General features: G+C 37.6%; 1 protein-coding gene across 1 annotated transcript in view; it reads left to right on the top strand.

The window, feature by feature from the left end:
- The window catches only part of LOC126748900 (fez family zinc finger protein erm-like), a 35,349-nt gene extending 11,494 nt beyond the window's left edge, over positions 1 to 23,855 (top strand). Inside the window, exon 2 of the mRNA XM_050458436.1 lies at positions 22,127 to 23,855. Coding sequence (XP_050314393.1) covers positions 22,127 to 23,281 — 1,155 coding nt within the window. The 3' untranslated portion in view covers positions 23,282 to 23,855. The remainder of the gene's footprint in view (positions 1 to 22,126) is intronic.
- Positions 23,856 to 23,860: the final 5 nt, after the last annotated feature.

Below are 23,860 nucleotides of genomic sequence, written 5' to 3'. Positions count from 1 at the left end.
GGCTTCTATGAGAGCTATCGGGAAAATTCCAACGGTTTTGTCTTAGTTTTGTCGTTCTAAATCCAACAAGACCATCCGCAAGGTCCTAGCTTTTACGATAGCCGAGATATGGCATTTCTGATGCCCATTTTTGGCCTCAAAAACGAGGTCGAAAAAATACTCGATTTCTTAGTTCTGCTCGGATTCCCTTATAACCCGGTATTTTCGTGATCTACTTGATGAGAACAATCCGTTGGTATAGTCAGTTCGAATTCGAAAAAAAAAATTTTTTCTGAAAAAAATCCAAACGGGGGGGTATACCCGAAAAATGAAAAAACCCAAACTTTGAAGGCCGATATCTCGGCTTCTGTCAGAGCTATCGGAAAAATTCCAACGGTTTTGTCTTAGTTTTGTCGTTCTAAATCCAACGAGACCATCCGCAAGGTCCTAGCTTTTACGATAGCCGAGATATGGCATTTCTGATGCCCATTTTTGGCCTCAAAAACGAGGTCGAAAAAATACTCGATTTCTTAGTTCTGCTCGGATTCCCTTATAACCCGGTATTTTCGTGATCTACTTGATGAGAACAATCCGCTGGTGTAGTTAGTTCGAATTCGAAAAAAAAAAATTTTTCTGAAAAAAATCCAAACGGGGGGGTATACCCGAAAAATGAAAAAACCCAAACTTTGAAGGTCGATATCTCGGCTTCTGTCAGAGCTATCGGGAAAATTCCAACGGTTTTGTCTTAGTTTCGTCGTTCTGAATCCAACGAGACCATCCGCAAGGTCCTAGCTTTTACGATAGCCGAGATATGGCATTTCTGATGCCCATTTTTGGCCTCAAAAACGAGGTCGAAAAAATACTCGATTTCTTAGTTCTGCTCGGATTCCCTTATAACCCGGTATTTTCGTGATCTACTTTATGAGAACAATCCGTTGGTATAGTCAGTTCGAATTCGAAAAAAAAAAATTTTTCTGAAAAAAATCCAAACGGGGGGGTATACCCGAAAAATGAAAAAACCCAAACTTTGAAGGCCGATATCTCGGCTTCTATGAGAGCTATCGGGAAAATTCCAACGGTTTTGTCTTAGTTTTGTCGTTCTAAATCCAACGAGACCATCCGCAAGGTCCTAGCTTTTACGATAGCTGAGATATGGCATTTTTGATGCCCATTTTTGGCCTCATAAACGAGGTCGAAAAAATACTCGATTTCTTAGTTCTGCTCGGATTCCCTTATAACCCGGTATTTTCGTGATCTACTTGATGAGAACAATCCGTTGGTATAGTCAGTTCGAATTCGAAAAAAAAAATTTTTTCTGAAAAAAATCCAAACGGGGGGGTATACCCGAAAAATGAAAAAACCCAAACTTTGAAGGCCGATATCTCGGCTTCTATGAGAGCTATCGGGAAAATTCCAACGGTTTTGTCTTAGTTTTGTCGTTCTAAATCCAACGAGACCATCCGCAAGGTCCTAGCTTTTACGATAGCTGAGATATGGCATTTTTGATGCCCATTTTTGGCCTCATAAACGAGGTCGAAAAAATACTCGATTTCTTAGTTCTGCTCGGATTCCCTTATAACCCGGTATTTTCGTGATCTACTTGATGAGAACAATCCGTTGGTATAGTCAGTTCGAATTCGAAAAAAAAAAATTTTTCTGAAAAAAATCCAAACGGGGGGGTATACCCGAAAAATGAAAAAACCCAAACTTTGAAGGCCGATATCTCGGCTTCTATGAGAGCTATCGGGAAAATTCCAACGGTTTTGTCTTAGTTTTGTCGTTCTAAATCCAACGAGACCATCCGCAAGGTCCTAGCTTTTACGATAGCCGAGATATGGCATTTCTGATGCCCATTTTTGGCCTCAAAAACGAGGTCGAAAAAATACTCGATTTCTTAGTTCTGCTCGGATTCCCTTATAACCCGGTATTTTCGTGATCTACTTGATGAGAACAATCCGTTGGTATAGTCAGTTCGAATTCGAAAAAAAAAATTTTTTCTGAAAAAAATCCAAACGGGGGGGTATACCCGAAAAATGAAAAAACCCAAACTTTGAAGGCCGATATCTCGGCTTCTGTCAGAGCTATCGGGAAAATTCCAACGGTTTTGTCTTAGTTTCGTCGTTCTGAATCCAACGAGACCATCCGCAAGGTCCTAGCTTTTACGATAGCCGAGATATGGCATTTCTGATGCCCATTTTTGGCCTCAAAAACGAGGTCGAAAAAATACTCGATTTCTTAGTTCTGCTCGGATTCCCTTATAACCCGGTATTTTCGTGATCTACTTTATGAGAACAATCCGTTGGTATAGTCAGTTCGAATTCGAAAAAAAAAAATTTTTCTGAAAAAAATCCAAACGGGGGGGTATACCCGAAAAATGAAAAAACCCAAACTTTGAAGGCCGATATCTCGGCTTCTGTCAGAGCTATCGGGAAAATTCCAACGGTTTTGTCTTAGTTTCGTCGTTCTGAATCCAACGAGACCATCCGCAAGGTCCTAGCTTTTACGATAGCCGAGATATGGCATTTCTGATGCCCATTTTTGGCCTCAAAAACGAGGTCGAAAAAATACTCGATTTCTTAGTTCTGCTCGGATTCCCTTATAACCCGGTATTTTCGTGATCTACTTGATGAGAACAATCCGTTGGTATAGTCAGTTCGAATTCGAAAAAAAAAAATTTTTCTGAAAAACATCCAAACGGGGGGGTATACCTGAAAAATGAAAAAACCCAAACTTTGAAGGCCGATATCTCGGCTTCTATGAGAGCTATCGGAAAAATTCCAACGGTTTTGTCTTAGTTTTGTCGTTCTAAATCCAACGAGACCATCCGCAAGGTCCTAGCTTTTACGATAGCTGAGATATGGCATTTCTGATGCCCATTTTTGGCCTCAAAAACGAGGTCGAAAAAATACTCGATTTCTTAGTTCTGCTCGGATTCCCTTATAACCCGGTATTTTCGTGATCTACTTGATGAGAACAATCCGTTGGTATAGTCAGTTCGAATTCGAAAAAAAAAAATTTTTCTGAAAAACATCCAAACGGGGGGGTATACCTGAAAAATGAAAAAACCCAAACTTTGAAGGCCGATATCTCGGCTTCTATGAGAGCTATCGGAAAAATTCCAACGGTTTTGTCTTAGTTTCGTCGTTCTGAATCCAACGAGACCATCCGCAAGGTCCTAGCTTTTACGATAGCTGAGATATGGCATTTTTGATGCCCATTTTTGGCCTCATAAACGAGGTCGAAAAAATACTCGATTTCTTAGTTCTGCTCGGATTCCCTTATAACCCGGTATTTTCGTGATCTACTTGATGAGAACAATCCGTTGGTATAGTCAGTTCGAATTCGAAAAAAAAAAATTTTTCTGAAAAACATCCAAACGGGGGGGTATACCTGAAAAATGAAAAAACCCAAACTTTGAAGGCCGATATCTCGGCTTCTATGAGAGCTATCGGAAAAATTCCAACGGTTTTGTCTTAGTTTTGTCGTTCTAAATCCAACGAGACCATCCGCAAGGTCCTAGCTTTTACGATAGCTGAGATATGGCATTTCTGATGCCCATTTTTGGCCTCAAAAACGAGGTCGAAAAAATACTCGATTTCTTAGTTCTGCTCGGATTCCCTTATAACCCGGTATTTTCGTGATCTACTTGATGAGAACAATCCGTTGGTATAGTCAGTTCGAATTCGAAAAAAAAAAATTTTTCTGAAAAACATCCAAACGGGGGGGTATACCTGAAAAATGAAAAAACCCAAACTTTGAAGGCCGATATCTCGGCTTCTATGAGAGCTATCGGAAAAATTCCAACGGTTTTGTCTTAGTTTCGTCGTTCTGAATCCAACGAGACCATCCGCAAGGTCCTAGCTTTTACGATAGCTGAGATATGGCATTTTTGATGCCCATTTTTGGCCTCATAAACGAGGTCGAAAAAATACTCGATTTCTTAGTTCTGCTCGGATTCCCTTATAACCCGGTATTTTCGTGATCTACTTGATGAGAACAATCCGTTGGTATAGTCAGTTCGAATTCGAAAAAAAAAAAATTTTCTGAAAAAAATCCAAACGGGGGGGTATACCCGAAAAATGAAAAAACCCAAACTTTGAAGGCCGATATCTCGGCTTCTGTCAGAGCTATCGGAAAAATTCCAACGGTTTTGTCTTAGTTTTGTCGTTCTAAATCCAACGAGACCATCCGCAAGGTCCTAGCTTTTACGATAGCTGAGATATGGCATTTTTGATGCCCATTTTTGGCCTCAAAAACGAGGTCGAAAAAATACTCGATTTCTTAGTTCTGCTCGGATTCCCTTATAACCCGGTATTTTCGTGATCTACTTGATGAGAACAATCCGTTGGTATAGTCAGTTCGAATTCGAAAAAAAAAAATTTTTCTGAAAAAAATCCAAACGGGGGGGTATACCCGAAAAATGAAAAAACCCAAACTTTGAAGGCCGATATCTCGGCTTCTATGAGAGCTATCGGGAAAATTCCAACGGTTTTGTCTTAGTTTTGTCGTTCTAAATCCAACGAGACCATCCGCAAGGTCCTAGCTTTTACGATAGCTGAGATATGGCATTTTTGATGCCCATTTTTGGCCTCATAAACGAGGTCGAAAAAATACTCGATTTCTTAGTTCTGCTCGGATTCCCTTATAACCCGGTATTTTCGTGATCTACTTGATGAGAACAATCCGTTGGTATAGTCAGTTCGAATTCGAAAAAAAAAATTTTTTCTGAAAAAAATCCAAACGGGGGGGTATACCCGAAAAATGAAAAAACCCAAACTTTGAAGGCCGATATCTCGGCTTCTGTCAGAGCTATCGGGAAAATTCCAACGGTTTTGTCTTAGTTTTGTCGTTCTAAATCCAACGAGACCATCCGCAAGGTCCTAGCTTTTACGATAGCCGAGATATGGCATTTCTGATGCCCATTTTTGGCCTCAAAAACGAGGTCGAAAAAATACTCGATTTCTTAGTTCTGCTCGGATTCCCTTATAACCCGGTATTTTCGTGATCTACTTGATGAGAACAATCCGTTGGTATAGTCAGTTCGAATTCGAAAAAAAAAATTTTTTCTGAAAAAAATCCAAACGGGGGGGTATACCCGAAAAATGAAAAAACCCAAACTTTGAAGGCCGATATCTCGGCTTCTGTCAGAGCTATCGGGAAAATTCCAACGGTTTTGTCTTAGTTTTGTCGTTCTAAATCCAACGAGACCATCCGCAAGGTCCTAGCTTTTACGATAGCTGAGATATGGCATTTTTGATGCCCATTTTTGGCCTCATAAACGAGGTCGAAAAAATACTCGATTTCTTAGTTCTGCTCGGATTCCCTTATAACCCGGTATTTTCGTGATCTACTTGATGAGAACAATCCGTTGGTATAGTCAGTTCGAATTCGAAAAAAAAAAATTTTTCTGAAAAAAATCCAAACGGGGGGGTATACCCGAAAAATGAAAAAACCCAAACTTTGAAGGCCGATATCTCGGCTTCTATGAGAGCTATCGGGAAAATTCCAACGGTTTTGTCTTAGTTTTGTCGTTCTAAATCCAACGAGACCATCCGCAAGGTCCTAGCTTTTACGATAGCCGAGATATGGCATTTCTGATGCCCATTTTTGGCCTCAAAAACGAGGTCGAAAAAATACTCGATTTCTTAGTTCTGCTCGGATTCCCTTATAACCCGGTATTTTCGTGATCTACTTGATGAGAACAATCCGTTGGTATAGTCAGTTCGAATTCGAAAAAAAAAATTTTTTCTGAAAAAAATCCAAACGGGGGGGTATACCCGAAAAATGAAAAAACCCAAACTTTGAAGGCCGATATCTCGGCTTCTATGAGAGCTATCGGGAAAATTCCAACGGTTTTGTCTTAGTTTTGTCGTTCTAAATCCAACGAGACCATCCGCAAGGTCCTAGCTTTTACGATAGCTGAGATATGGCATTTTTGATGCCCATTTTTGGCCTCATAAACGAGGTCGAAAAAATACTCGATTTCTTAGTTCTGCTCGGATTCCCTTATAACCCGGTATTTTCGTGATCTACTTGATGAGAACAATCCGTTGGTATAGTCAGTTCGAATTCGAAAAAAAAAAATTTTTCTGAAAAAAATCCAAACGGGGGGGTATACCCGAAAAATGAAAAAACCCAAACTTTGAAGGCCGATATCTCGGCTTCTGTCAGAGCTATCGGGAAAATTCCAACGGTTTTGTCTTAGTTTCGTCGTTCTGAATCCAACGAGACCATCCGCAAGGTCCTAGCTTTTACGATAGCCGAGATATGGCATTTCTGATGCCCATTTTTGGCCTCAAAAACGAGGTCGAAAAAATACTCGATTTCTTAGTTCTGCTCGGATTCCCTTATAACCCGGTATTTTCGTGATCTACTTGATGAGAACAATCCGTTGGTATAGTCAGTTCGAATTCGAAAAAAAAAAATTTTTCTGAAAAAAATCCAAACGGGGGGGTATACCCGAAAAATGAAAAAACCCAAACTTTGAAGGCCGATATCTCGGCTTCTATGAGAGCTATCGGGAAAATTCCAACGGTTTTGTCTTAGTTTTGTCGTTCTAAATCCAACGAGACCATCCGCAAGGTCCTAGCTTTTACGATAGCTGAGATATGGCATTTTTGATGCCCATTTTTGGCCTCATAAACGAGGTCGAAAAAATACTCGATTTCTTAGTTCTGCTCGGATTCCCTTATAACCCGGTATTTTCGTGATCTACTTGATGAGAACAATCCGTTGGTATAGTCAGTTCGAATTCGAAAAAAAAAAATTTTTCTGAAAAAAATCCAAACGGGGGGGTATACCCGAAAAATGAAAAAACCCAAACTTTGAAGGCCGATATCTCGGCTTCTATGAGAGCTATCGGGAAAATTCCAACGGTTTTGTCTTAGTTTTGTCGTTCTAAATCCAACGAGACCATCCGCAAGGTCCTAGCTTTTACGATAGCTGAGATATGGCATTTTTGATGCCCATTTTTGGCCTCATAAACGAGGTCGAAAAAATACTCGATTTCTTAGTTCTGCTCGGATTCCCTTATAACCCGGTATTTTCGTGATCTACTTGATGAGAACAATCCGTTGGTATAGTCAGTTCGAATTCGAAAAAAAAAAATTTTTCTGAAAAAAATCCAAACGGGGGGGTATACCCGAAAAATGAAAAAACCCAAACTTTGAAGGCCGATATCTCGGCTTCTATGAGAGCTATCGGGAAAATTCCAACGGTTTTGTCTTAGTTTTGTCGTTCTAAATCCAACGAGACCATCCGCAAGGTCCTAGCTTTTACGATAGCCGAGATATGGCATTTCTGATGCCCATTTTTGGCCTCAAAAACGAGGTCGAAAAAATACTCGATTTCTTAGTTCTGCTCGGATTCCCTTATAACCCGGTATTTTCGTGATCTACTTGATGAGAACAATCCGTTGGTATAGTCAGTTCCAATTCGAAAAAAAAAAATTTTTCTGAAAAAAATCCAAACGGGGGGGTATACCCGAAAAATGAAAAAACCCAAACTTTGAAGGCCGATATCTCGGCTTCTATGAGAGCTATCGGGAAAATTCCAACGGTTTTGTCTTAGTTTTGTCGTTCTAAATCCAACGAGACCATCCGCAAGGTCCTAGCTTTTACGATAGCTGAGATATGGCATTTTTGATGCCCATTTTTGGCCTCATAAACGAGGTCGAAAAAATACTCGATTTCTTAGTTCTGCTCGGATTCCCTTATAACCCGGTATTTTCGTGATCTACTTGATGAGAACAATCCGTTGGTATAGTCAGTTCGAATTCGAAAAAAAAAAATTTTTCTGAAAAAAATCCAAACGGGGGGGTATACCCGAAAAATGAAAAAACCCAAACTTTGAAGGCCGATATCTCGGCTTCTATGAGAGCTATCGGGAAAATTCCAACGGTTTTGTCTTAGTTTTGTCGTTCTAAATCCAACGAGACCATCCGCAAGGTCCTAGCTTTTACGATAGCTGAGATATGGCATTTTTGATGCCCATTTTTGGCCTCATAAACGAGGTCGAAAAAATACTCGATTTCTTAGTTCTGCTCGGATTCCCTTATAACCCGGTATTTTCGTGATCTACTTGATGAGAACAATCCGTTGGTATAGTCAGTTCGAATTCGAAAAAAAAAAATTTTTCTGAAAAAAATCCAAACGGGGGGGTATACCCGAAAAATGAAAAAACCCAAACTTTGAAGGCCGATATCTCGGCTTCTGTCAGAGCTATCGGGAAAATTCCAACGGTTTTGTCTTAGTTTCGTCGTTCTGAATCCAACGAGACCATCCGCAAGGTCCTAGCTTTTACGATAGCCGAGATATGGCATTTCTGATGCCCATTTTTGGCCTCAAAAACGAGGTCGAAAAAATACTCGATTTCTTAGTTCTGCTCGGATTCCCTTATAACCCGGTATTTTCGTGATCTACTTGATGAGAACAATCCGTTGGTATAGTCAGTTCGAATTCGAAAAAAAAAAATTTTTCTGAAAAAAATCCAAACGGGGGGGTATACCCGAAAAATGAAAAAACCCAAACTTTGAAGGCCGATATCTCGGCTTCTATGAGAGCTATCGGGAAAATTCCAACGGTTTTGTCTTAGTTTTGTCGTTCTAAATCCAACGAGACCATCCGCAAGGTCCTAGCTTTTACGATAGCTGAGATATGGCATTTTTGATGCCCATTTTTGGCCTCATAAACGAGGTCGAAAAAATACTCGATTTCTTAGTTCTGCTCGGATTCCCTTATAACCCGGTATTTTCGTGATCTACTTGATGAGAACAATCCGTTGGTATAGTCAGTTCGAATTCGAAAAAAAAAAATTTTTCTGAAAAAAATCCAAACGGGGGGGTATACCCGAAAAATGAAAAAACCCAAACTTTGAAGGCCGATATCTCGGCTTCTATGAGAGCTATCGGGAAAATTCCAACGGTTTTGTCTTAGTTTTGTCGTTCTAAATCCAACGAGACCATCCGCAAGGTCCTAGCTTTTACGATAGCTGAGATATGGCATTTTTGATGCCCATTTTTGGCCTCATAAACGAGGTCGAAAAAATACTCGATTTCTTAGTTCTGCTCGGATTCCCTTATAACCCGGTATTTTCGTGATCTACTTGATGAGAACAATCCGTTGGTATAGTCAGTTCGAATTCGAAAAAAAAAATTTTTTCTGAAAAAAATCCAAACGGGGGGGTATACCCGAAAAATGAAAAAACCCAAACTTTGAAGGCCGATATCTCGGCTTCTATGAGAGCTATCGGGAAAATTCCAACGGTTTTGTCTTAGTTTTGTCGTTCTAAATCCAACGAGACCATCCGCAAGGTCCTAGCTTTTACGATAGCTGAGATATGGCATTTTTGATGCCCATTTTTGGCCTCATAAACGAGGTCGAAAAAATACTCGATTTCTTAGTTCTGCTCGGATTCCCTTATAACCCGGTATTTTCGTGATCTACTTGATGAGAACAATCCGTTGGTATAGTCAGTTCGAATTCGAAAAAAAAAATTTTTTCTGAAAAAAATCCAAACGGGGGGGTATACCCGAAAAATGAAAAAACCCAAACTTTGAAGGCCGATATCTCGGCTTCTGTCAGAGCTATCGGAAAAATTCCAACGGTTTTGTCTTAGTTTTGTCGTTCTAAATCCAACGAGACCATCCGCAAGGTCCTAGCTTTTACGATAGCCGAGATATGGCATTTCTGATGCCCATTTTTGGCCTCAAAAACGAGGTCGAAAAAATACTCGATTTCTTAGTTCTGCTCGGATTCCCTTATAACCCGGTATTTTCGTGATCTACTGGATGAGAACAATCCGTTGGTATAGTCAGTTCGAATTCGAAAAAAAAAATTTTTTCTGAAAAAAATCCAAACGGGGGGGTATACCCGAAAAATGAAAAAACCCAAACTTTGAAGGCCGATATCTCGGCTTCTGTCAGAGCTATCGGGAAAATTCCAACGGTTTTGTCTTAGTTTCGTCGTTCTGAATCCAACGAGACCATCCGCAAGGTCCTAGCTTTTACGATAGCCGAGATATGGCATTTCTGATGCCCATTTTTGGCCTCAAAAACGAGGTCGAAAAAATACTCGATTTCTTAGTTCTGCTCGGATTCCCTTATAACCCGGTATTTTCGTGATCTACTTGATGAGAACAATCCGTTGGTATAGTCAGTTCGAATTCGAAAAAAAAAAATTTTTCTGAAAAACATCCAAACGGGGGGGTATACCTGAAAAATGAAAAAACCCAAACTTTGAAGGCCGATATCTCGGCTTCTATGAGAGCTATCGGAAAAATTCCAACGGTTTTGTCTTAGTTTCGTCGTTCTGAATCCAACGAGACCATCCGCAAGGTCCTAGCTTTTACGATAGCTGAGATATGGCATTTTTGATGCCCATTTTTGGCCTCATAAACGAGGTCGAAAAAATACTCGATTTCTTAGTTCTGCTCGGATTCCCTTATAACCCGGTATTTTCGTGATCTACTTGATGAGAACAATCCGTTGGTATAGTCAGTTCGAATTCGAAAAAAAAAATTTTTTCTGAAAAAAATCCAAACGGGGGGGTATACCCGAAAAATGAAAAAACCCAAACTTTGAAGGCCGATATCTCGGCTTCTATGAGAGCTATCGGGAAAATTCCAACGGTTTTGTCTTAGTTTTGTCGTTCTAAATCCAACGAGACCATCCGCAAGGTCCTAGCTTTTACGATAGCTGAGATATGGCATTTTTGATGCCCATTTTTGGCCTCATAAACGAGGTCGAAAAAATACTCGATTTCTTAGTTCTGCTCGGATTCCCTTATAACCCGGTATTTTCGTGATCTACTTGATGAGAACAATCCGCTGGTGTAGTTAGTTCGAATTCGAAAAAAAAAAAATTTTCTGAAAAAAATCCAAACGGGGGGGTATACCCGAAAAATGAAAAAACCCAAACTTTGAAGGCCGATATCTCAGCTTCTGTCAGAGCTATCGGGAAAATTCCAACGGTTTTGTCTTAGTTTCGTCGTTCTGAATCCAACGAGACCATCCGCAAGGTCCTAGCTTTTACGATAGCCGAGATATGGCATTTCTGATGCCCATTTTTGGCCTCAAAAACGAGGTCGAAAAAATACTCGATTTCTTAGTTCTGCTCGGATTCCCTTATAACCCGGTATTTTCGTGATCTACTTGATGAGAACAATCCGCTGGTGTAGTTAGTTCGAATTCGAAAAAAAAAAATTTTTCTGAAAAAAATCCAAACGGGGGGGTATACCCGAAAAATGAAAAAACCCGAACTTTGGAGGTCGATATCTCGGCTTCTACTGGTCCGATCTGGAAAATTCCAATGGTTTTGTCTTAGTTTTGTCCTTCTGAATCCAACGAGACCATCCGCAAGATCGTAGCTTTTACGATAGCCGAGATATGGCATTTCTGATGCCCATTTTTGGCCTCAAAAACGAGGTCGAAAAAATACTCGATTTCTTAGTTCTGCTCGGATTCCCTTATAACCCGGTATTTTCGTGATCTACTTGATGAGAACAATCCGTTGGTATAGTCAGTTCGAATTCGAAAAAAAAAAATTTTTCTGAAAAAAATCCAAACGGGGGGGTATACCCGAAAAATGAAAAAACCCAAACTTTGAAGGCCGATATCTCGGCTTCTGTCAGAGCTATCGGGAAAATTCCAACGGTTTTGTCTTAGTTTCGTCGTTCTGAATCCAACGAGACCATCCGCAAGGTCGTAGCTCCTATATTAGCTGAGATCTCGCATTTTTGTGGCCCATTTTTGGGCTCAAAAACGTGGTCGAAAATTGACTTTTTTCCGAATTTTCAAAGTGCTCTCTTTCCCTTAGTTCTGCTTGGATCCTGTTAGAATTCGATGTTTTTGCGTAAAAATCATCTCCATTTAAAGAGGCAGTATTTTAATTTTTCCCAAAATGTTTTTTATGCTTAAATGTCGCAATGAATCTGAATATTTATCAGATACGCTTGTGCCGTCGGATACCCATGGTATCAAACCAACGCATGTGGATTTATTTGTTGGCTGCAGCTGCATGAAATAATTGCACAAAAATGGTTTTAATGATATACTTATGGCTCGTGCCACTCGATCATGTCGTATGTAGTAGGTGGTAAGGGTAAGGAATAATAATTCCCTACAAAAGAGGTTCAGCATCTTAAAGAGCAGTGGGTTTGCCCTATGTTCTTCCGGCCCGTTGTCCTTCTTCCGTTGCAAGGCTTTTGTTGCTCCGACGGCGGACACGCGACTTGAATAACAACGTTTTTTTTTTCTTAACATAAAACCAGATCAGATCGTTTTACCGTTCCCGCACCCGCTCATGCCCGCTGTTTCCTGCATCTGCGGCATAGGTTTTGTGTTAAGTTTCTATGCAACAACCCAGCGATTATTTTATGCCAAAAAAACACATCTTTCCCGTTGAAGAAAATTCTCTAATTGCTTAAATAGACTAATAAAACCTTGAAATTTAATTTTCATTTTGCCAAAAAAAACTTATTTGGTCCTTCTGACTCAGCCTGGATGTGAGTGCCTAGTCAATAAAAAACTAACTGGTACTCATTAAGGTCTTACTTCCTATATTAAGTAATACTTGTACATATAAGTCATTAACAAGAACAATTATTAGATAATTAGTGAGTAAGTAAAATTCTGTAGCAAGTACGAGCTTGCTGTATTATAATTTGTATCAGCCAAGGCGGGCGTAATACTCAACTAATTTTAAAAAGACAGGACCGGAGTGCAACTTGTTTGAGAATATGTTTAAATCGAATATAAATTTCCTTGTTAATGAACGTTTCTCATTTACGTAGGCAATCACGCCTAATGTAAAAATCCGTACGACTGACTATCTAAAGTCTCAATCTATAGTAGTTATGTTAAGTTTAACGCACACAATTTGCCACTCGTGTCACCCAAATAGTAATTTAAAGGGCAGCGTAACGTAATGCCCCGTTTATATGCTAAATTTATGCATGGCAGCGGTTAGTAAACCGTAAAACGCGAGGAACTAATAATTATTGTCCTTCACTAACTATACGAAGTTCTTTATCTATGAGAGTTCCTGTGGGCATTTTATATTATCTATCCAGAAATGGTTGGTCATCTGACAGTGATAAATTTCACCTTTTATCGCGTGATTTAAACGGGCAAATCGCCTTCGGGCTGAGACACTGAATTGGCCCACCTTACCGGTCATTTTTTATTGCTTAGATTAACTAATCTAAGATCCTCATGGGGATTTTAATGAATCTAAGTAGTTTAGATTAAAAGGGGCGATCCCAAGAGACTTTGACAAAAAGTGAAACGTCAAAGTATAAAATATTCAATCTGTTAAAGTGGCTAAAGCGAATAAAAAAAAAGAGGGAGAACCGACCGGAAGTCGGTAGGTTAAAAACTCCCTTATATAAATGCTCGTTCCCAATTTGCGAAGGCACAGCGAGCGGCACAACGTTCCAGCTTCAGTCGGCACTGTATAATTATTCATTGTGCACGTAGATTTGTATACGGAGCCCGAGCCGCAGGACCACTCCCCTGTGGTTTCCTTGAATTTCCCAACATATGCTGTACTAACTGTAATTACGATTGTTCCCTACTCACCCCAGCTGTTTTTTTATTGTCGCGCGACTTGCGCGATTTCACAATTATTTTCCGCCACTTTCACTCCACCACATCCATAATAAAGTTTCACCCTTCGCCTCCATCCGCGTCCTCTTCTTTCTCGTGTTGTTGACACCAATAACACTTTGCTCTAAGACGATACTGATTACTTCTTTTGTCACAGTCCCTTGACATTGATTTTTAACGAGGGATCAGGAAAAATCATGTACTTCACAATTTCAGTTGCCTATAATTAAAAATGTTTAATAAGGAGTTTCAGTGACAAAAAATGTATTTTGTTTCTTAACGTCGATTCAAGGTAACGTAACTAAAGATCCCTTCCGCGCATACGCATGCTATTACTTGAAAGAATTGGTTCATTATTCTCAAAGAGACCTTGATACAATTTACAACAAAAATCTGGATCTCAAAAAGTATATAATCAAATAAATTATCCCCAGTATCAATCATTCTTGTGCAATCTTTCTCTTTTATTCTCTTTTTTGGAAGTTAGATAAGATAAAGAATACAATGTTATAGAGTCCAATAGTATCGTTGTTTGAATACTATATAATATATAAAATGGTGTAAATTCGTTCCTTTACTAAGACCTTTGCTTTTTCCTATTATAAATCCATATAGTTATATTGTAAGTTTTTCTGAAATAGAACCCCCAACTTATAACCTCACATTTCAATTTATTAGGCCAATAAAGTGTCTCAGACTGAATCATTGATAAAACTAACCTGAAATATAAGAAAAAATAGATCCAAGGTATTGAAGCAAACTACACCCCCGAGGCCCTAAAAGTGAACCAGAAAACTTGAAAACAACAAAAGTGACTTAGAATCTATTGAAAGCATTATTCATATTCCAGGCATTCAGTTTCAAATGACGAAATTCTTTTCTGGAATGCGTGAAAAATGGAAAATCATTTCCAGTGCCTAGAAAGTGTAAAAATTGACTCATTCCAAGGCAAGGAGGACAAGAAAAGTAATGAAAAACCCACTGAAAGTAAAACTTAAATTGTGATGTATGTCGAAGGCATTAAAGGCGGAATGCCCGAATTAAAATAACAAATTTTTTGAGTGAATAAATAAATGAAAAATCTGTTCCACAGCCTGGAAAACATAAACAATTATCCCAAACAACGCTTAAATGCCTTGAATATAAAAACCAGTTATTTTCAATGCCTGAAAGCTTAAAAAATTATATGTTCCCAGTTCCTATAGAGCATGTCAAATAAACTGCTCAAGGGGCATGAGGAATTGTTTCTATTGCCTAAGGACTCAAAAAGTAATAAAAAGCCCCTGGAAGAAAAACAAGGTTGAAAACATGAATAGTGATTATGTAGTAATTTAGGTAAGTAATTAACCTCAATGCCATGGCGACCTTATCCAATGCCTTTGCACAATCAGTATAGATTACATCAAGCTGCTGCTTATTCAAAATTGCACGTGTTCAGAGATAACATTCTGAGATGAATAAAAAAAAATTGTCAACCTAATGGCTTTACACGGAATAAAAAATATACTCGAGGCATATATTACGTAATTCGATTGTGAATAATTGTTCTTTAGTCAGTTTTGATTAACTCAAAGGGTGAATTAAAAGTTGGCACCGGACGTGTGGTGGGGCAAACTTGGCCGAGGCATAATTTAAGGGTAATTCCGTAGTTGGCTTTCGCCTTCCGGTGCAATGTCGAAAGGCGGTTAAACTGATGTGTAATAAGTATTCCAACACGTGCCGGATGTGACGGGCGCGGGCCTACGACGACTTCAAATATTCACCGGGCTCTTTATTCCCTTTCCTTCCCTTCACCCTCAGCCTCACTCACCCTCATTGTTTCATTTGGGGAACAGTTTACGGTATAGTCTATTTATTTATTTATTTTCAACAAACACATTTTACGTAGCATATAAACGTAATGGCAAGTAACAAAGAATAAGCAAAAGCAATTACCTTATTCTACGCCTAGTAAGGAATTGAGGCATTACATTTTTCCATTCTCTCATAATATTGTTTATTGGAGAGCCATCAACCTCACTGACCAATTTAACCTTAAATTGATAGAAGGAACTTAAAATGATGAATCAATTAAATACCTTTGTATTTAATGCTATTTGTAATAAAGTATGTAAACAAAACTGTTCATATTCAAAATTTTTGAGCATGCTTCCTGTAGACACCAAATATGGGTAAGCATTATGCATCGCAAAAATCTGTATTAACTTCTGCCTGTGGTGCACTAGCATTATACACAATTGGAACAGTGGATGGAATTTCAAGGAAGTCTTACGAAGACTAAAGGTCTTTTGATGAAATGACCTCAACTGCCTGGAAGGAATCATTAAATTCAATCTTCCAGGCAGTTGAAACAGAAATGTACCTACTGCATTACAAAAACATACCCGAGATGGGGGTCTTACCAAGGAGTTATACAATCTGACTGAATTATTTTATCTGTCAAATTCATTATAATAGAAGAGCTTATAGATAGCACATTGAACTACCGTATAGTCAATAGTATTCAAATATATTTTAACAATGAATCTCGTGGACGTAATTAACTGATAATAAAAACTGAAATTAAAAAACTAGCAGTGGATCTACTGAAGGTTCGCAACGTTGTAAACCTCAACACGTCCTAGCAAATTTGATATAAAGTGTCAACATTGGATATAAGATCATAGGATCATAGGACATCATAGGATAATAAGAGCTTACAGACAGCATTTTAAATTTTTTGTGGAGAAATGTGTTTGAAATTTGTTTTTTGAGAAAACGCCTTTTGATGCCAAAGTTTGAAATTAATTCACGAAATGAACTCGAAATAATTAATTAACTTTAATGGATTTTTTATGTGTTTTCTATATTTAATTCTTTGCCTGGACTAGAGATTTTTTTGTAACATTAAGAAAATAGTGACTTTGTGTTAAAATTAGGATAAGAAAGTTATTAAATTAAATTTTGCATATATCTTTTCTGCAGAAACATTGTTTTTTATTAACACAACCCTTACCCCCCCACCCACCCCAAACAGTTGGCCAGTAAGAAATTCCTTTGAAAAATCACTGTTTTTCGTCCAGAATATCCAATCGCAACAATCAGTTTTTGTATTAAATATTTATTAATATACATATAATAATTATATCAAATTTAAATAAACAAATTGTGTTATTAGATTAGATATGAAAAATAATGATTTTTGTAGACAATTTTTTACTGGTAAGGTGTGTGGGGTGGGTGGGGGGCTAAGGGTAGAATTAATGAAAAACGGTTTTTTTCCAGAAAATAGTTCCTTGAGAGAAAAATGGTTATTAAATAAATTTTAAAAAAATAAGGAATTTTTTATGTAACATTAAAAAAATAGTAATGATGCTTCGTGTTAAAGTTGGAACTAAAAAGTGAATGGATTTTAGTAATTTCTTTAAAAAAGACTTCAGAGTAGTCCAATAATCAATAATTTCTAAATGTAGTTAATAGACCTTAAGATATTGGCGTGCCAATAAGAGGCAAACTATTTTGTCTTTTACAGGCACTCTTGGAATATAAGCTTCAACATCTTGACTTTTAGTAATTTCTTCAAAAAAGACTAAAAAGGTCTTCAAAGTGAATAATTTCTAAATTTTAGTTACCCAATGAGCCAATTAAAGGTTTGTTATTTTGTTTCTTATTTTGTTACTTTTTAGTGAATGGATTTTAGTCATTTCTTCACAAAAGACTAAAAAAGCAAAAGTAATCGGTAAATTAATATTTGCAAATGTTGGCGTGTAAATAAGAGACAACCATTTTAGATATCTTGATTTTTAGTGAAAGGGTTTTAGTCATTTCTTCTTCTTAGATCCAGCTGTAGTAAATAACAATCATTCGATTTGGCAGGTCATTTATAAATAAAGCAAATAAAAGAGGGTCCAAATTGCTACCCTGAGGAACACCAGAAGTATTCGAATACTACATAGAAAGAACTCTCACTTTTTGACTTCTTCCTGGGAGAAATGGCATTTTTCCACCTTATCAAACGCTTTTGCACAATCTGTGAAAATTACATCTATTTGATTTTTGTGTCATGCTGATGGGGAGAAAACTGAATTATGAAGATTTTGTCCAGTATTTCATATATTTATAATTTTTTATATCATTACCAAATTTACAGTAATAAATGCTCTCTCTTAATTTATTAGGGTTTTTAGGGCTACATTAAATATTATGTGTAAAGATCTTATGAAATAGTCGATACAAAAGTAAAGTAAATTGTCCTGACCAGTTTAAGCGATATGATTGTGCGATATCGGTGGCATGACATTTTTAAATCAAATCGATGAATAATTCATAAGATTAAACGGATTGAGATTTCACCCCGCACAATCGTTTTCCTGTCGGGCCGTCGTCATCATCATAATAATCATCTGCTACGAGTAAAGTAGTATAAGAGACCTCTTAGGAAAATCGGGATTCGGCGTGATCATCGTCGTCGTCGTCAACCCCCTCCCAGGTCCCCATTCCCTTCTTTCCACCCCATCCCATCCTTAGCTTGATCCTTTATGTTGAACTCACCCTAATCGGCAATTGGGCTGCCACCAACTGCTGACACTTATAATTGGTTATCATCGCTTTCACACAGATTGAAAATTATTATCCTTTATTAGCTACATACATACAGCAGAGGATGGAACGGGATGGGGAATATCCGAAAACCGAAATGTGTAATTGCCTGCGAGATTGCTTGTATTTGCGGACGTGATTAAAATTTACAGATAAACTGATTTTATTATTTAATGTTACTGTTTGTGTATGAACGATGGAAATTTTTGTCCATGCAACCCTCTTTTTTCAAATTAATTTCCTATTAGTAGCAACCCCTTCGCAAACTGGCGAAGCATCCAATAATCATTTTAAACTTCATTGCTAATACAAATATAAGCCCTACGCAACGAAAAAATATCTGATTTAGTACATCAGGTATTTATGCAATATCATCCCGAAATTACACCACTAGATTGTTCATCAGAACGAAACAAATATACCTACAATTACGAATGATTCTCTAAGTGGAATTTTAGAAAGAGATTAAAAAGTGCGTGAATCCAGGTGCAGGGGTGTGGAAGCGTATGCGTATCGCATAACCTCCTCTACCCGCAACCTCACTCCCTTTGGGATGCCACCCTTACGGCACGCACAATTTTCCGTACCGACGGCTCGTCTGGATGATGCGGTGCAAGTCGATCTCCGATAGTTAAAAGGTAAATGCCGGGCAAATATTTGACGATGATAATTACACCAAACCCCAAGAGAACAGGCTTAGGAGATTGATTCAACAGGGGCGTGCACCCAAATAAAATTTTAAACATTTTTTTTCTACGAACATTGAATACAGTAGAATAAACATTGGCTGCTTTGGATTGAACGTAACATCTACACAGGGGGCAGAAGGGGTATTGTATTCATAAACATGATTTTAACAGAAGAAATTAAAGTGAGATAAATAAAGCAGAAACTGAGTTGCATTCTTTATTATAAAGCAGAAGAAAGAGTGAAACTCGTGTAATAACCGATACTATTTTGTACTATATTTACACTAATAATAATTAATATTTTTAATTTGGATTCTTTAAATCACGAAATTCCCATACAGCGGCAATGGTGTAGATTGTTTACTTTTGGATGGTGCCTAAAAACTTCCTTTTTGCTGAAAAATTATAAAGAAGTCTGAAGTGGATCACATATTCCTTCGTTCCTTTTACAGGTGGTCAATGGTGTGATTCTTCTAGGTTATAACCACGAACTTAATAAATATACCTGGACCTGGGCTGGGATTCTAAAATCACGACTCGATCTCGATCGCGACTCACTCACTTCTAAATTTCAATCATCGGCTAAACTCTCTTCTTGATATATATTAGTTATTTTCTCTAATATTTGACAGATGGAAGCATCAATTGTCTTAGACTAAGAATTTTCATTTATTTTATTAATTTGTTTTCGCCTCCTTTTTTTTTTAATTTAAATATATGCCTAAATTATTTCTTTAAAATAAAAAAATGTCGTTTAAAATCACCACTACCCATTGGGAAATAATAATTGAATTCATGGAAAGTCACAAAAACTTTGTGTGCTCTGGTTTTAATATGGCACCAGGGAAATTGGATCTCTCCATAAATTTTAATTTATTAATTTATCTTTCATCTCTTATAGTTGGAAAATTAATGAATCGATCAGCAAGGTGATTGTCAATAATTTCAGTAATTTTATGGATCCGATTTATGGACGACTTGCAGTAGTTTCGCTAATTCCAAATCTTGTCCAATGCTTCTTTGGTAACAATCTGTGGTATAAAATCTTGACATACTAAAACTGCCCATTCAATGGTAACTCTACTTCTTCTGCCTCTATTATTAACAGAAGGTTGTGGAAAATAGGGTCGAATTAGGAAAATGAGGAAGAAAGCTTTATCGTCTGGTGCATACGACAAATCGTTAAAAACTAAGCAATCCGCAAAACACTCACGATTAAAAATTTTATTTAGAATCAGTCATATCGAGTAATCGTGTCGAGTCGTGATTTTAGAATCCCAGCCCCGGACTGCTAATGCATATGGCCCCCATACCCAAAAATGACCACTGCCTGGTGGCCGCCATTTTTAAAGTGGTTGATGTTGGTCACTCTGATTATCTTCAGTGTTGCCAACAAAAAATATATTAAATAACGGTTATAAAGTTGATGACCTGTCACGAACTAAATTTATTTTTTTTTATTGGCATTGTTTTTAAACCATCATTGAGATTTCAAAATGACGCACTAAAATCTCGACACGATCACTCCATATGACTGATTCTAAATAACATTGTCAATTGTGAGTATTACGGATTGCGTAGTCTTTGATGCGTGCCAATTTTTAAACGATCAGTCTGCATCAGGTAATATAGCTTCCTCCTTATTTAATACATGGATAATGTAGCAGCAACCTATTTAGTTCACTGTTTCCCAAAACCGAATTATATTGAATTGTCTGTCTGTGTTAGGGAGAATAATAAACCTTTTCTAATTACAAACCCTCATAAAATCATCTATATTTTGATTTTTATAGATGGTTGGACCTATTAATGTGAAACATTTGTTTATAGAAGGAAAGTAGAAGTAGGAAAAATGAAAAGAAAATAAAATTTGTTAAGTAAACACAAGCAAAAATTTAAATGAAGATTTCCCTGGTATTAGGATTTATAAGATTCCAATTTATCGGAATAATAAAACAAATATTTTAGGGTGCATTCATCTATCACAAGTTAATTAAACTTTATTTATCATTTTAGGTGAGAATTACTTCCTTTCATAAATTTTAACGAAATTCTTAAAAAAAGTACAAGAAAAATACTCTAATAACGCACCTATTTTATTTATTTTATAACTAAATATAAATTTTTAATTTGTTTTTTTTTAACCAAAACCTCCCAAAAACTTTAATTGTTTTATTTCCCTACAATTGACACACCTGAAATTTGTCAGAGTGACCAACATCGAAAGGACACAATCACACAAAATGGCGGCCACCTAGTAGTGGCTATTTACTTTTCATTGAATTGGCAGTCCAGGTATATTAAAGTTCGTGGCTATAATATTATGAGACATATTTATGGAGTATCTATTGAGTATTGGATACCTCTACTCATTTCTTTTAGGAAAAAGTGTAATTATTATAATCTAGCAAATTAATTGCTTATTCGAACCCGAAACGCCTCAAAAATGAAGGTACTTGTACATGTGCATGAATGGACAATGTATACGACAATTAGGAAGGCTCAAACTTTATTTCAAAAATAATGACTAAATGGATTTTTTTACCGCCACTGGTCATTTGTCAATAAAAACAAAGATAGACATTTTTTTAATCTGCCAATTAAGTGATGACAGTGACAATATAACATGAAACCGTCTAGATATAGATACAGATGGATCAAATTAGCAACGGCACCGCTGCTGGAAACGACCATGGAGGACAATGATGGCAAACAGGACGCGAGCATCAGTTTATTTGCGCAGCGAATTGCGCCATCGGCGAACCATAAACGATCAACTGCGCCTGAACGAGCGGGGAGGCGGCAGCCACCCCTGCCCCCCGAAAACCCCCAGAGACAAACCCGCCACCAAATGTGACCGTCCCGCCCCCAATGGGCCAGATATGATGAGACCCTTGGCGGATTGAAAAATCCAGTGACGTAACACACCGATGTTCAGTCACTCGAGCCACTTTATATAAAATATAAAATATTAAACCCCTCTCGTGAAATATTGAATTATGATGTTTTAAACTGGTTTAGATATAGGGGCGCCCTATTATTAATTTAATATAAGTATGGGAATAAAATAAACCTGCTTGATTTTTGGGTTGAACGTTTTGCAATGAATATTCTTGAAGAGCAGCATTTATTGCCCAAATTTTTGAAAGAACGTTTTTTGTAGATTCCTACATGAGTACAAATGAATGAATGAAGAAGAATGGTGTCAATCTTATTATTAATTTAATTAACTCAACTCGACCAAGAGCCATTAAGTCTAACTCTACTTTTGTTTCCAGATGTGCCATAAAAACGAAACCATGACGTCGCCAGTAAGTTCCACAAAATTGGCAAGCGACAACGAAAACATCCCCACATCGCCCTCATCCCGGACCCTAAATTTCTCAATAGCAAAAATAATGGAACCCGATAGGAAACAAAACGCTAAAGAGGAAAAGAGCATTAATTTCTCCTCCTACTCAACGGCGTTTCATTCGGCGTTTAAAAAGTACGTACCTGACATGCTTCGCTCGCCAGAACTGCTACAAAACTACCCTCTAGTCTACTATCATCCTAGTCAACTGGTGTTAGGTTCAGTATCATTATATGGATCTCTAGTGCAAGATCAGAGCGAGGGTGCGCCCTCAATAGCACCTGCAGCACTACCGTTTAGTCCAAATAAGTCTTGTACAGTGAAAGTCCCTTCGAAAGCTACCCATGGAGCATCGACAGTCAATAATTCATCGACGAGTCCAACAAACCAAACGAACCCTTCAACAGCTGCTGCGTTACCTCATGCCAAACAGAAAAGTTTCGAATGTGGAGAGTGTGGAAAAGTGTTTAATGCCCACTATAATTTGACCAGGCATATGCCAGTGCATACCGGTGCCAGACCTTTTGTATGTAAAATTTGTGGTAAAGGTTTTAGGCAAGCCTCGACTTTGTGCAGGCATAAGATCATTCACACCTCGGAAAAACCTCATAAATGTCACACGTGTGGAAAGGCGTTTAATCGCTCTTCGACCCTTAACACGCATGCGCGAATTCACGCGGGGTATAAGCCGTTTGTATGCGAGTTTTGCGGTAAGGGATTCCATCAAAAAGGGAATTACAAGAATCACAAGCTGACTCATAGTGGGGAGAAGGCGTATAAATGTTCGGTTTGTTCAAAGGCCTTTCATCAAGTGTACAATTTGACTTTTCACATGCATACTCATAACGATAAAAAGCCGTTTACTTGCCGGATATGCGGTAAAGGGTTTTGTCGAAATTTTGATTTAAAAAAGCATATGAGGAAGTTGCATGAGAACTCTGGAGCCAACCTGGAACCATCGGATTATGGACCTTTAGCCCCTTCTGGAGCCTCTTCCTCCGTTTACTCCCCTGACCAAGACATTCATCATTTTATCAGTCCTTTTATGTCAGTTCCTGTGTATACTTCGAAACTATTGTGACCTCTTTGTTAATATTAATTATTGTAAATATTACGCCGCTATATAAAAAAGTATTAGTACATCATATATTTAATCACATAATAGTTTTTAAATTATAATCTATGTATTATTCGTAAAGTCAAAGTGTGTGCGTATGATGTCCCTTAATATTATAGCGATCTCGTTTTTAGCTGTAAGTATTGTAGATTACCTCAGTGATAATATGAATTTCTTAATAAAATATGCCGTGGTATTGTATAGTATGCAGCATAAAGTGCAATAATAAATTGTGCTAGTACTATTAATGTAAAAATGGCAAACGCTATGATTAAGTTGGCTATTACAATTTCTTTTCCTTAGTGCCATTTTATGTTTTTAGTTCTGATTCAATGTTATCTTCTTGATGCAGAGGAGGAGGTTTTTCTGTATTTGCAACAAATCTTTGGATTCGCGTTATATAAAATGTTGCTTTTTTAGTGTACATAACCGTTTGGCTAAAGTAAATTCATAAAAAAACTGTTCCTACTATTTGTTGCAATATTCGAAAAAGTTCTGTTTAAGTATATAAATGAATAAAAGAAATCTTTATTGACAAGACAT

The sequence above is a fragment of the Anthonomus grandis genome, chromosome 22 (genome assembly GCF_022605725.1).
Source record: "Anthonomus grandis grandis chromosome 22, icAntGran1.3, whole genome shotgun sequence".
NCBI classification, from domain to species: Eukaryota; Metazoa; Arthropoda; class Insecta; order Coleoptera; family Curculionidae; genus Anthonomus; species Anthonomus grandis.
This window is presented reverse-complemented; position numbering and strand designations above follow the sequence as displayed.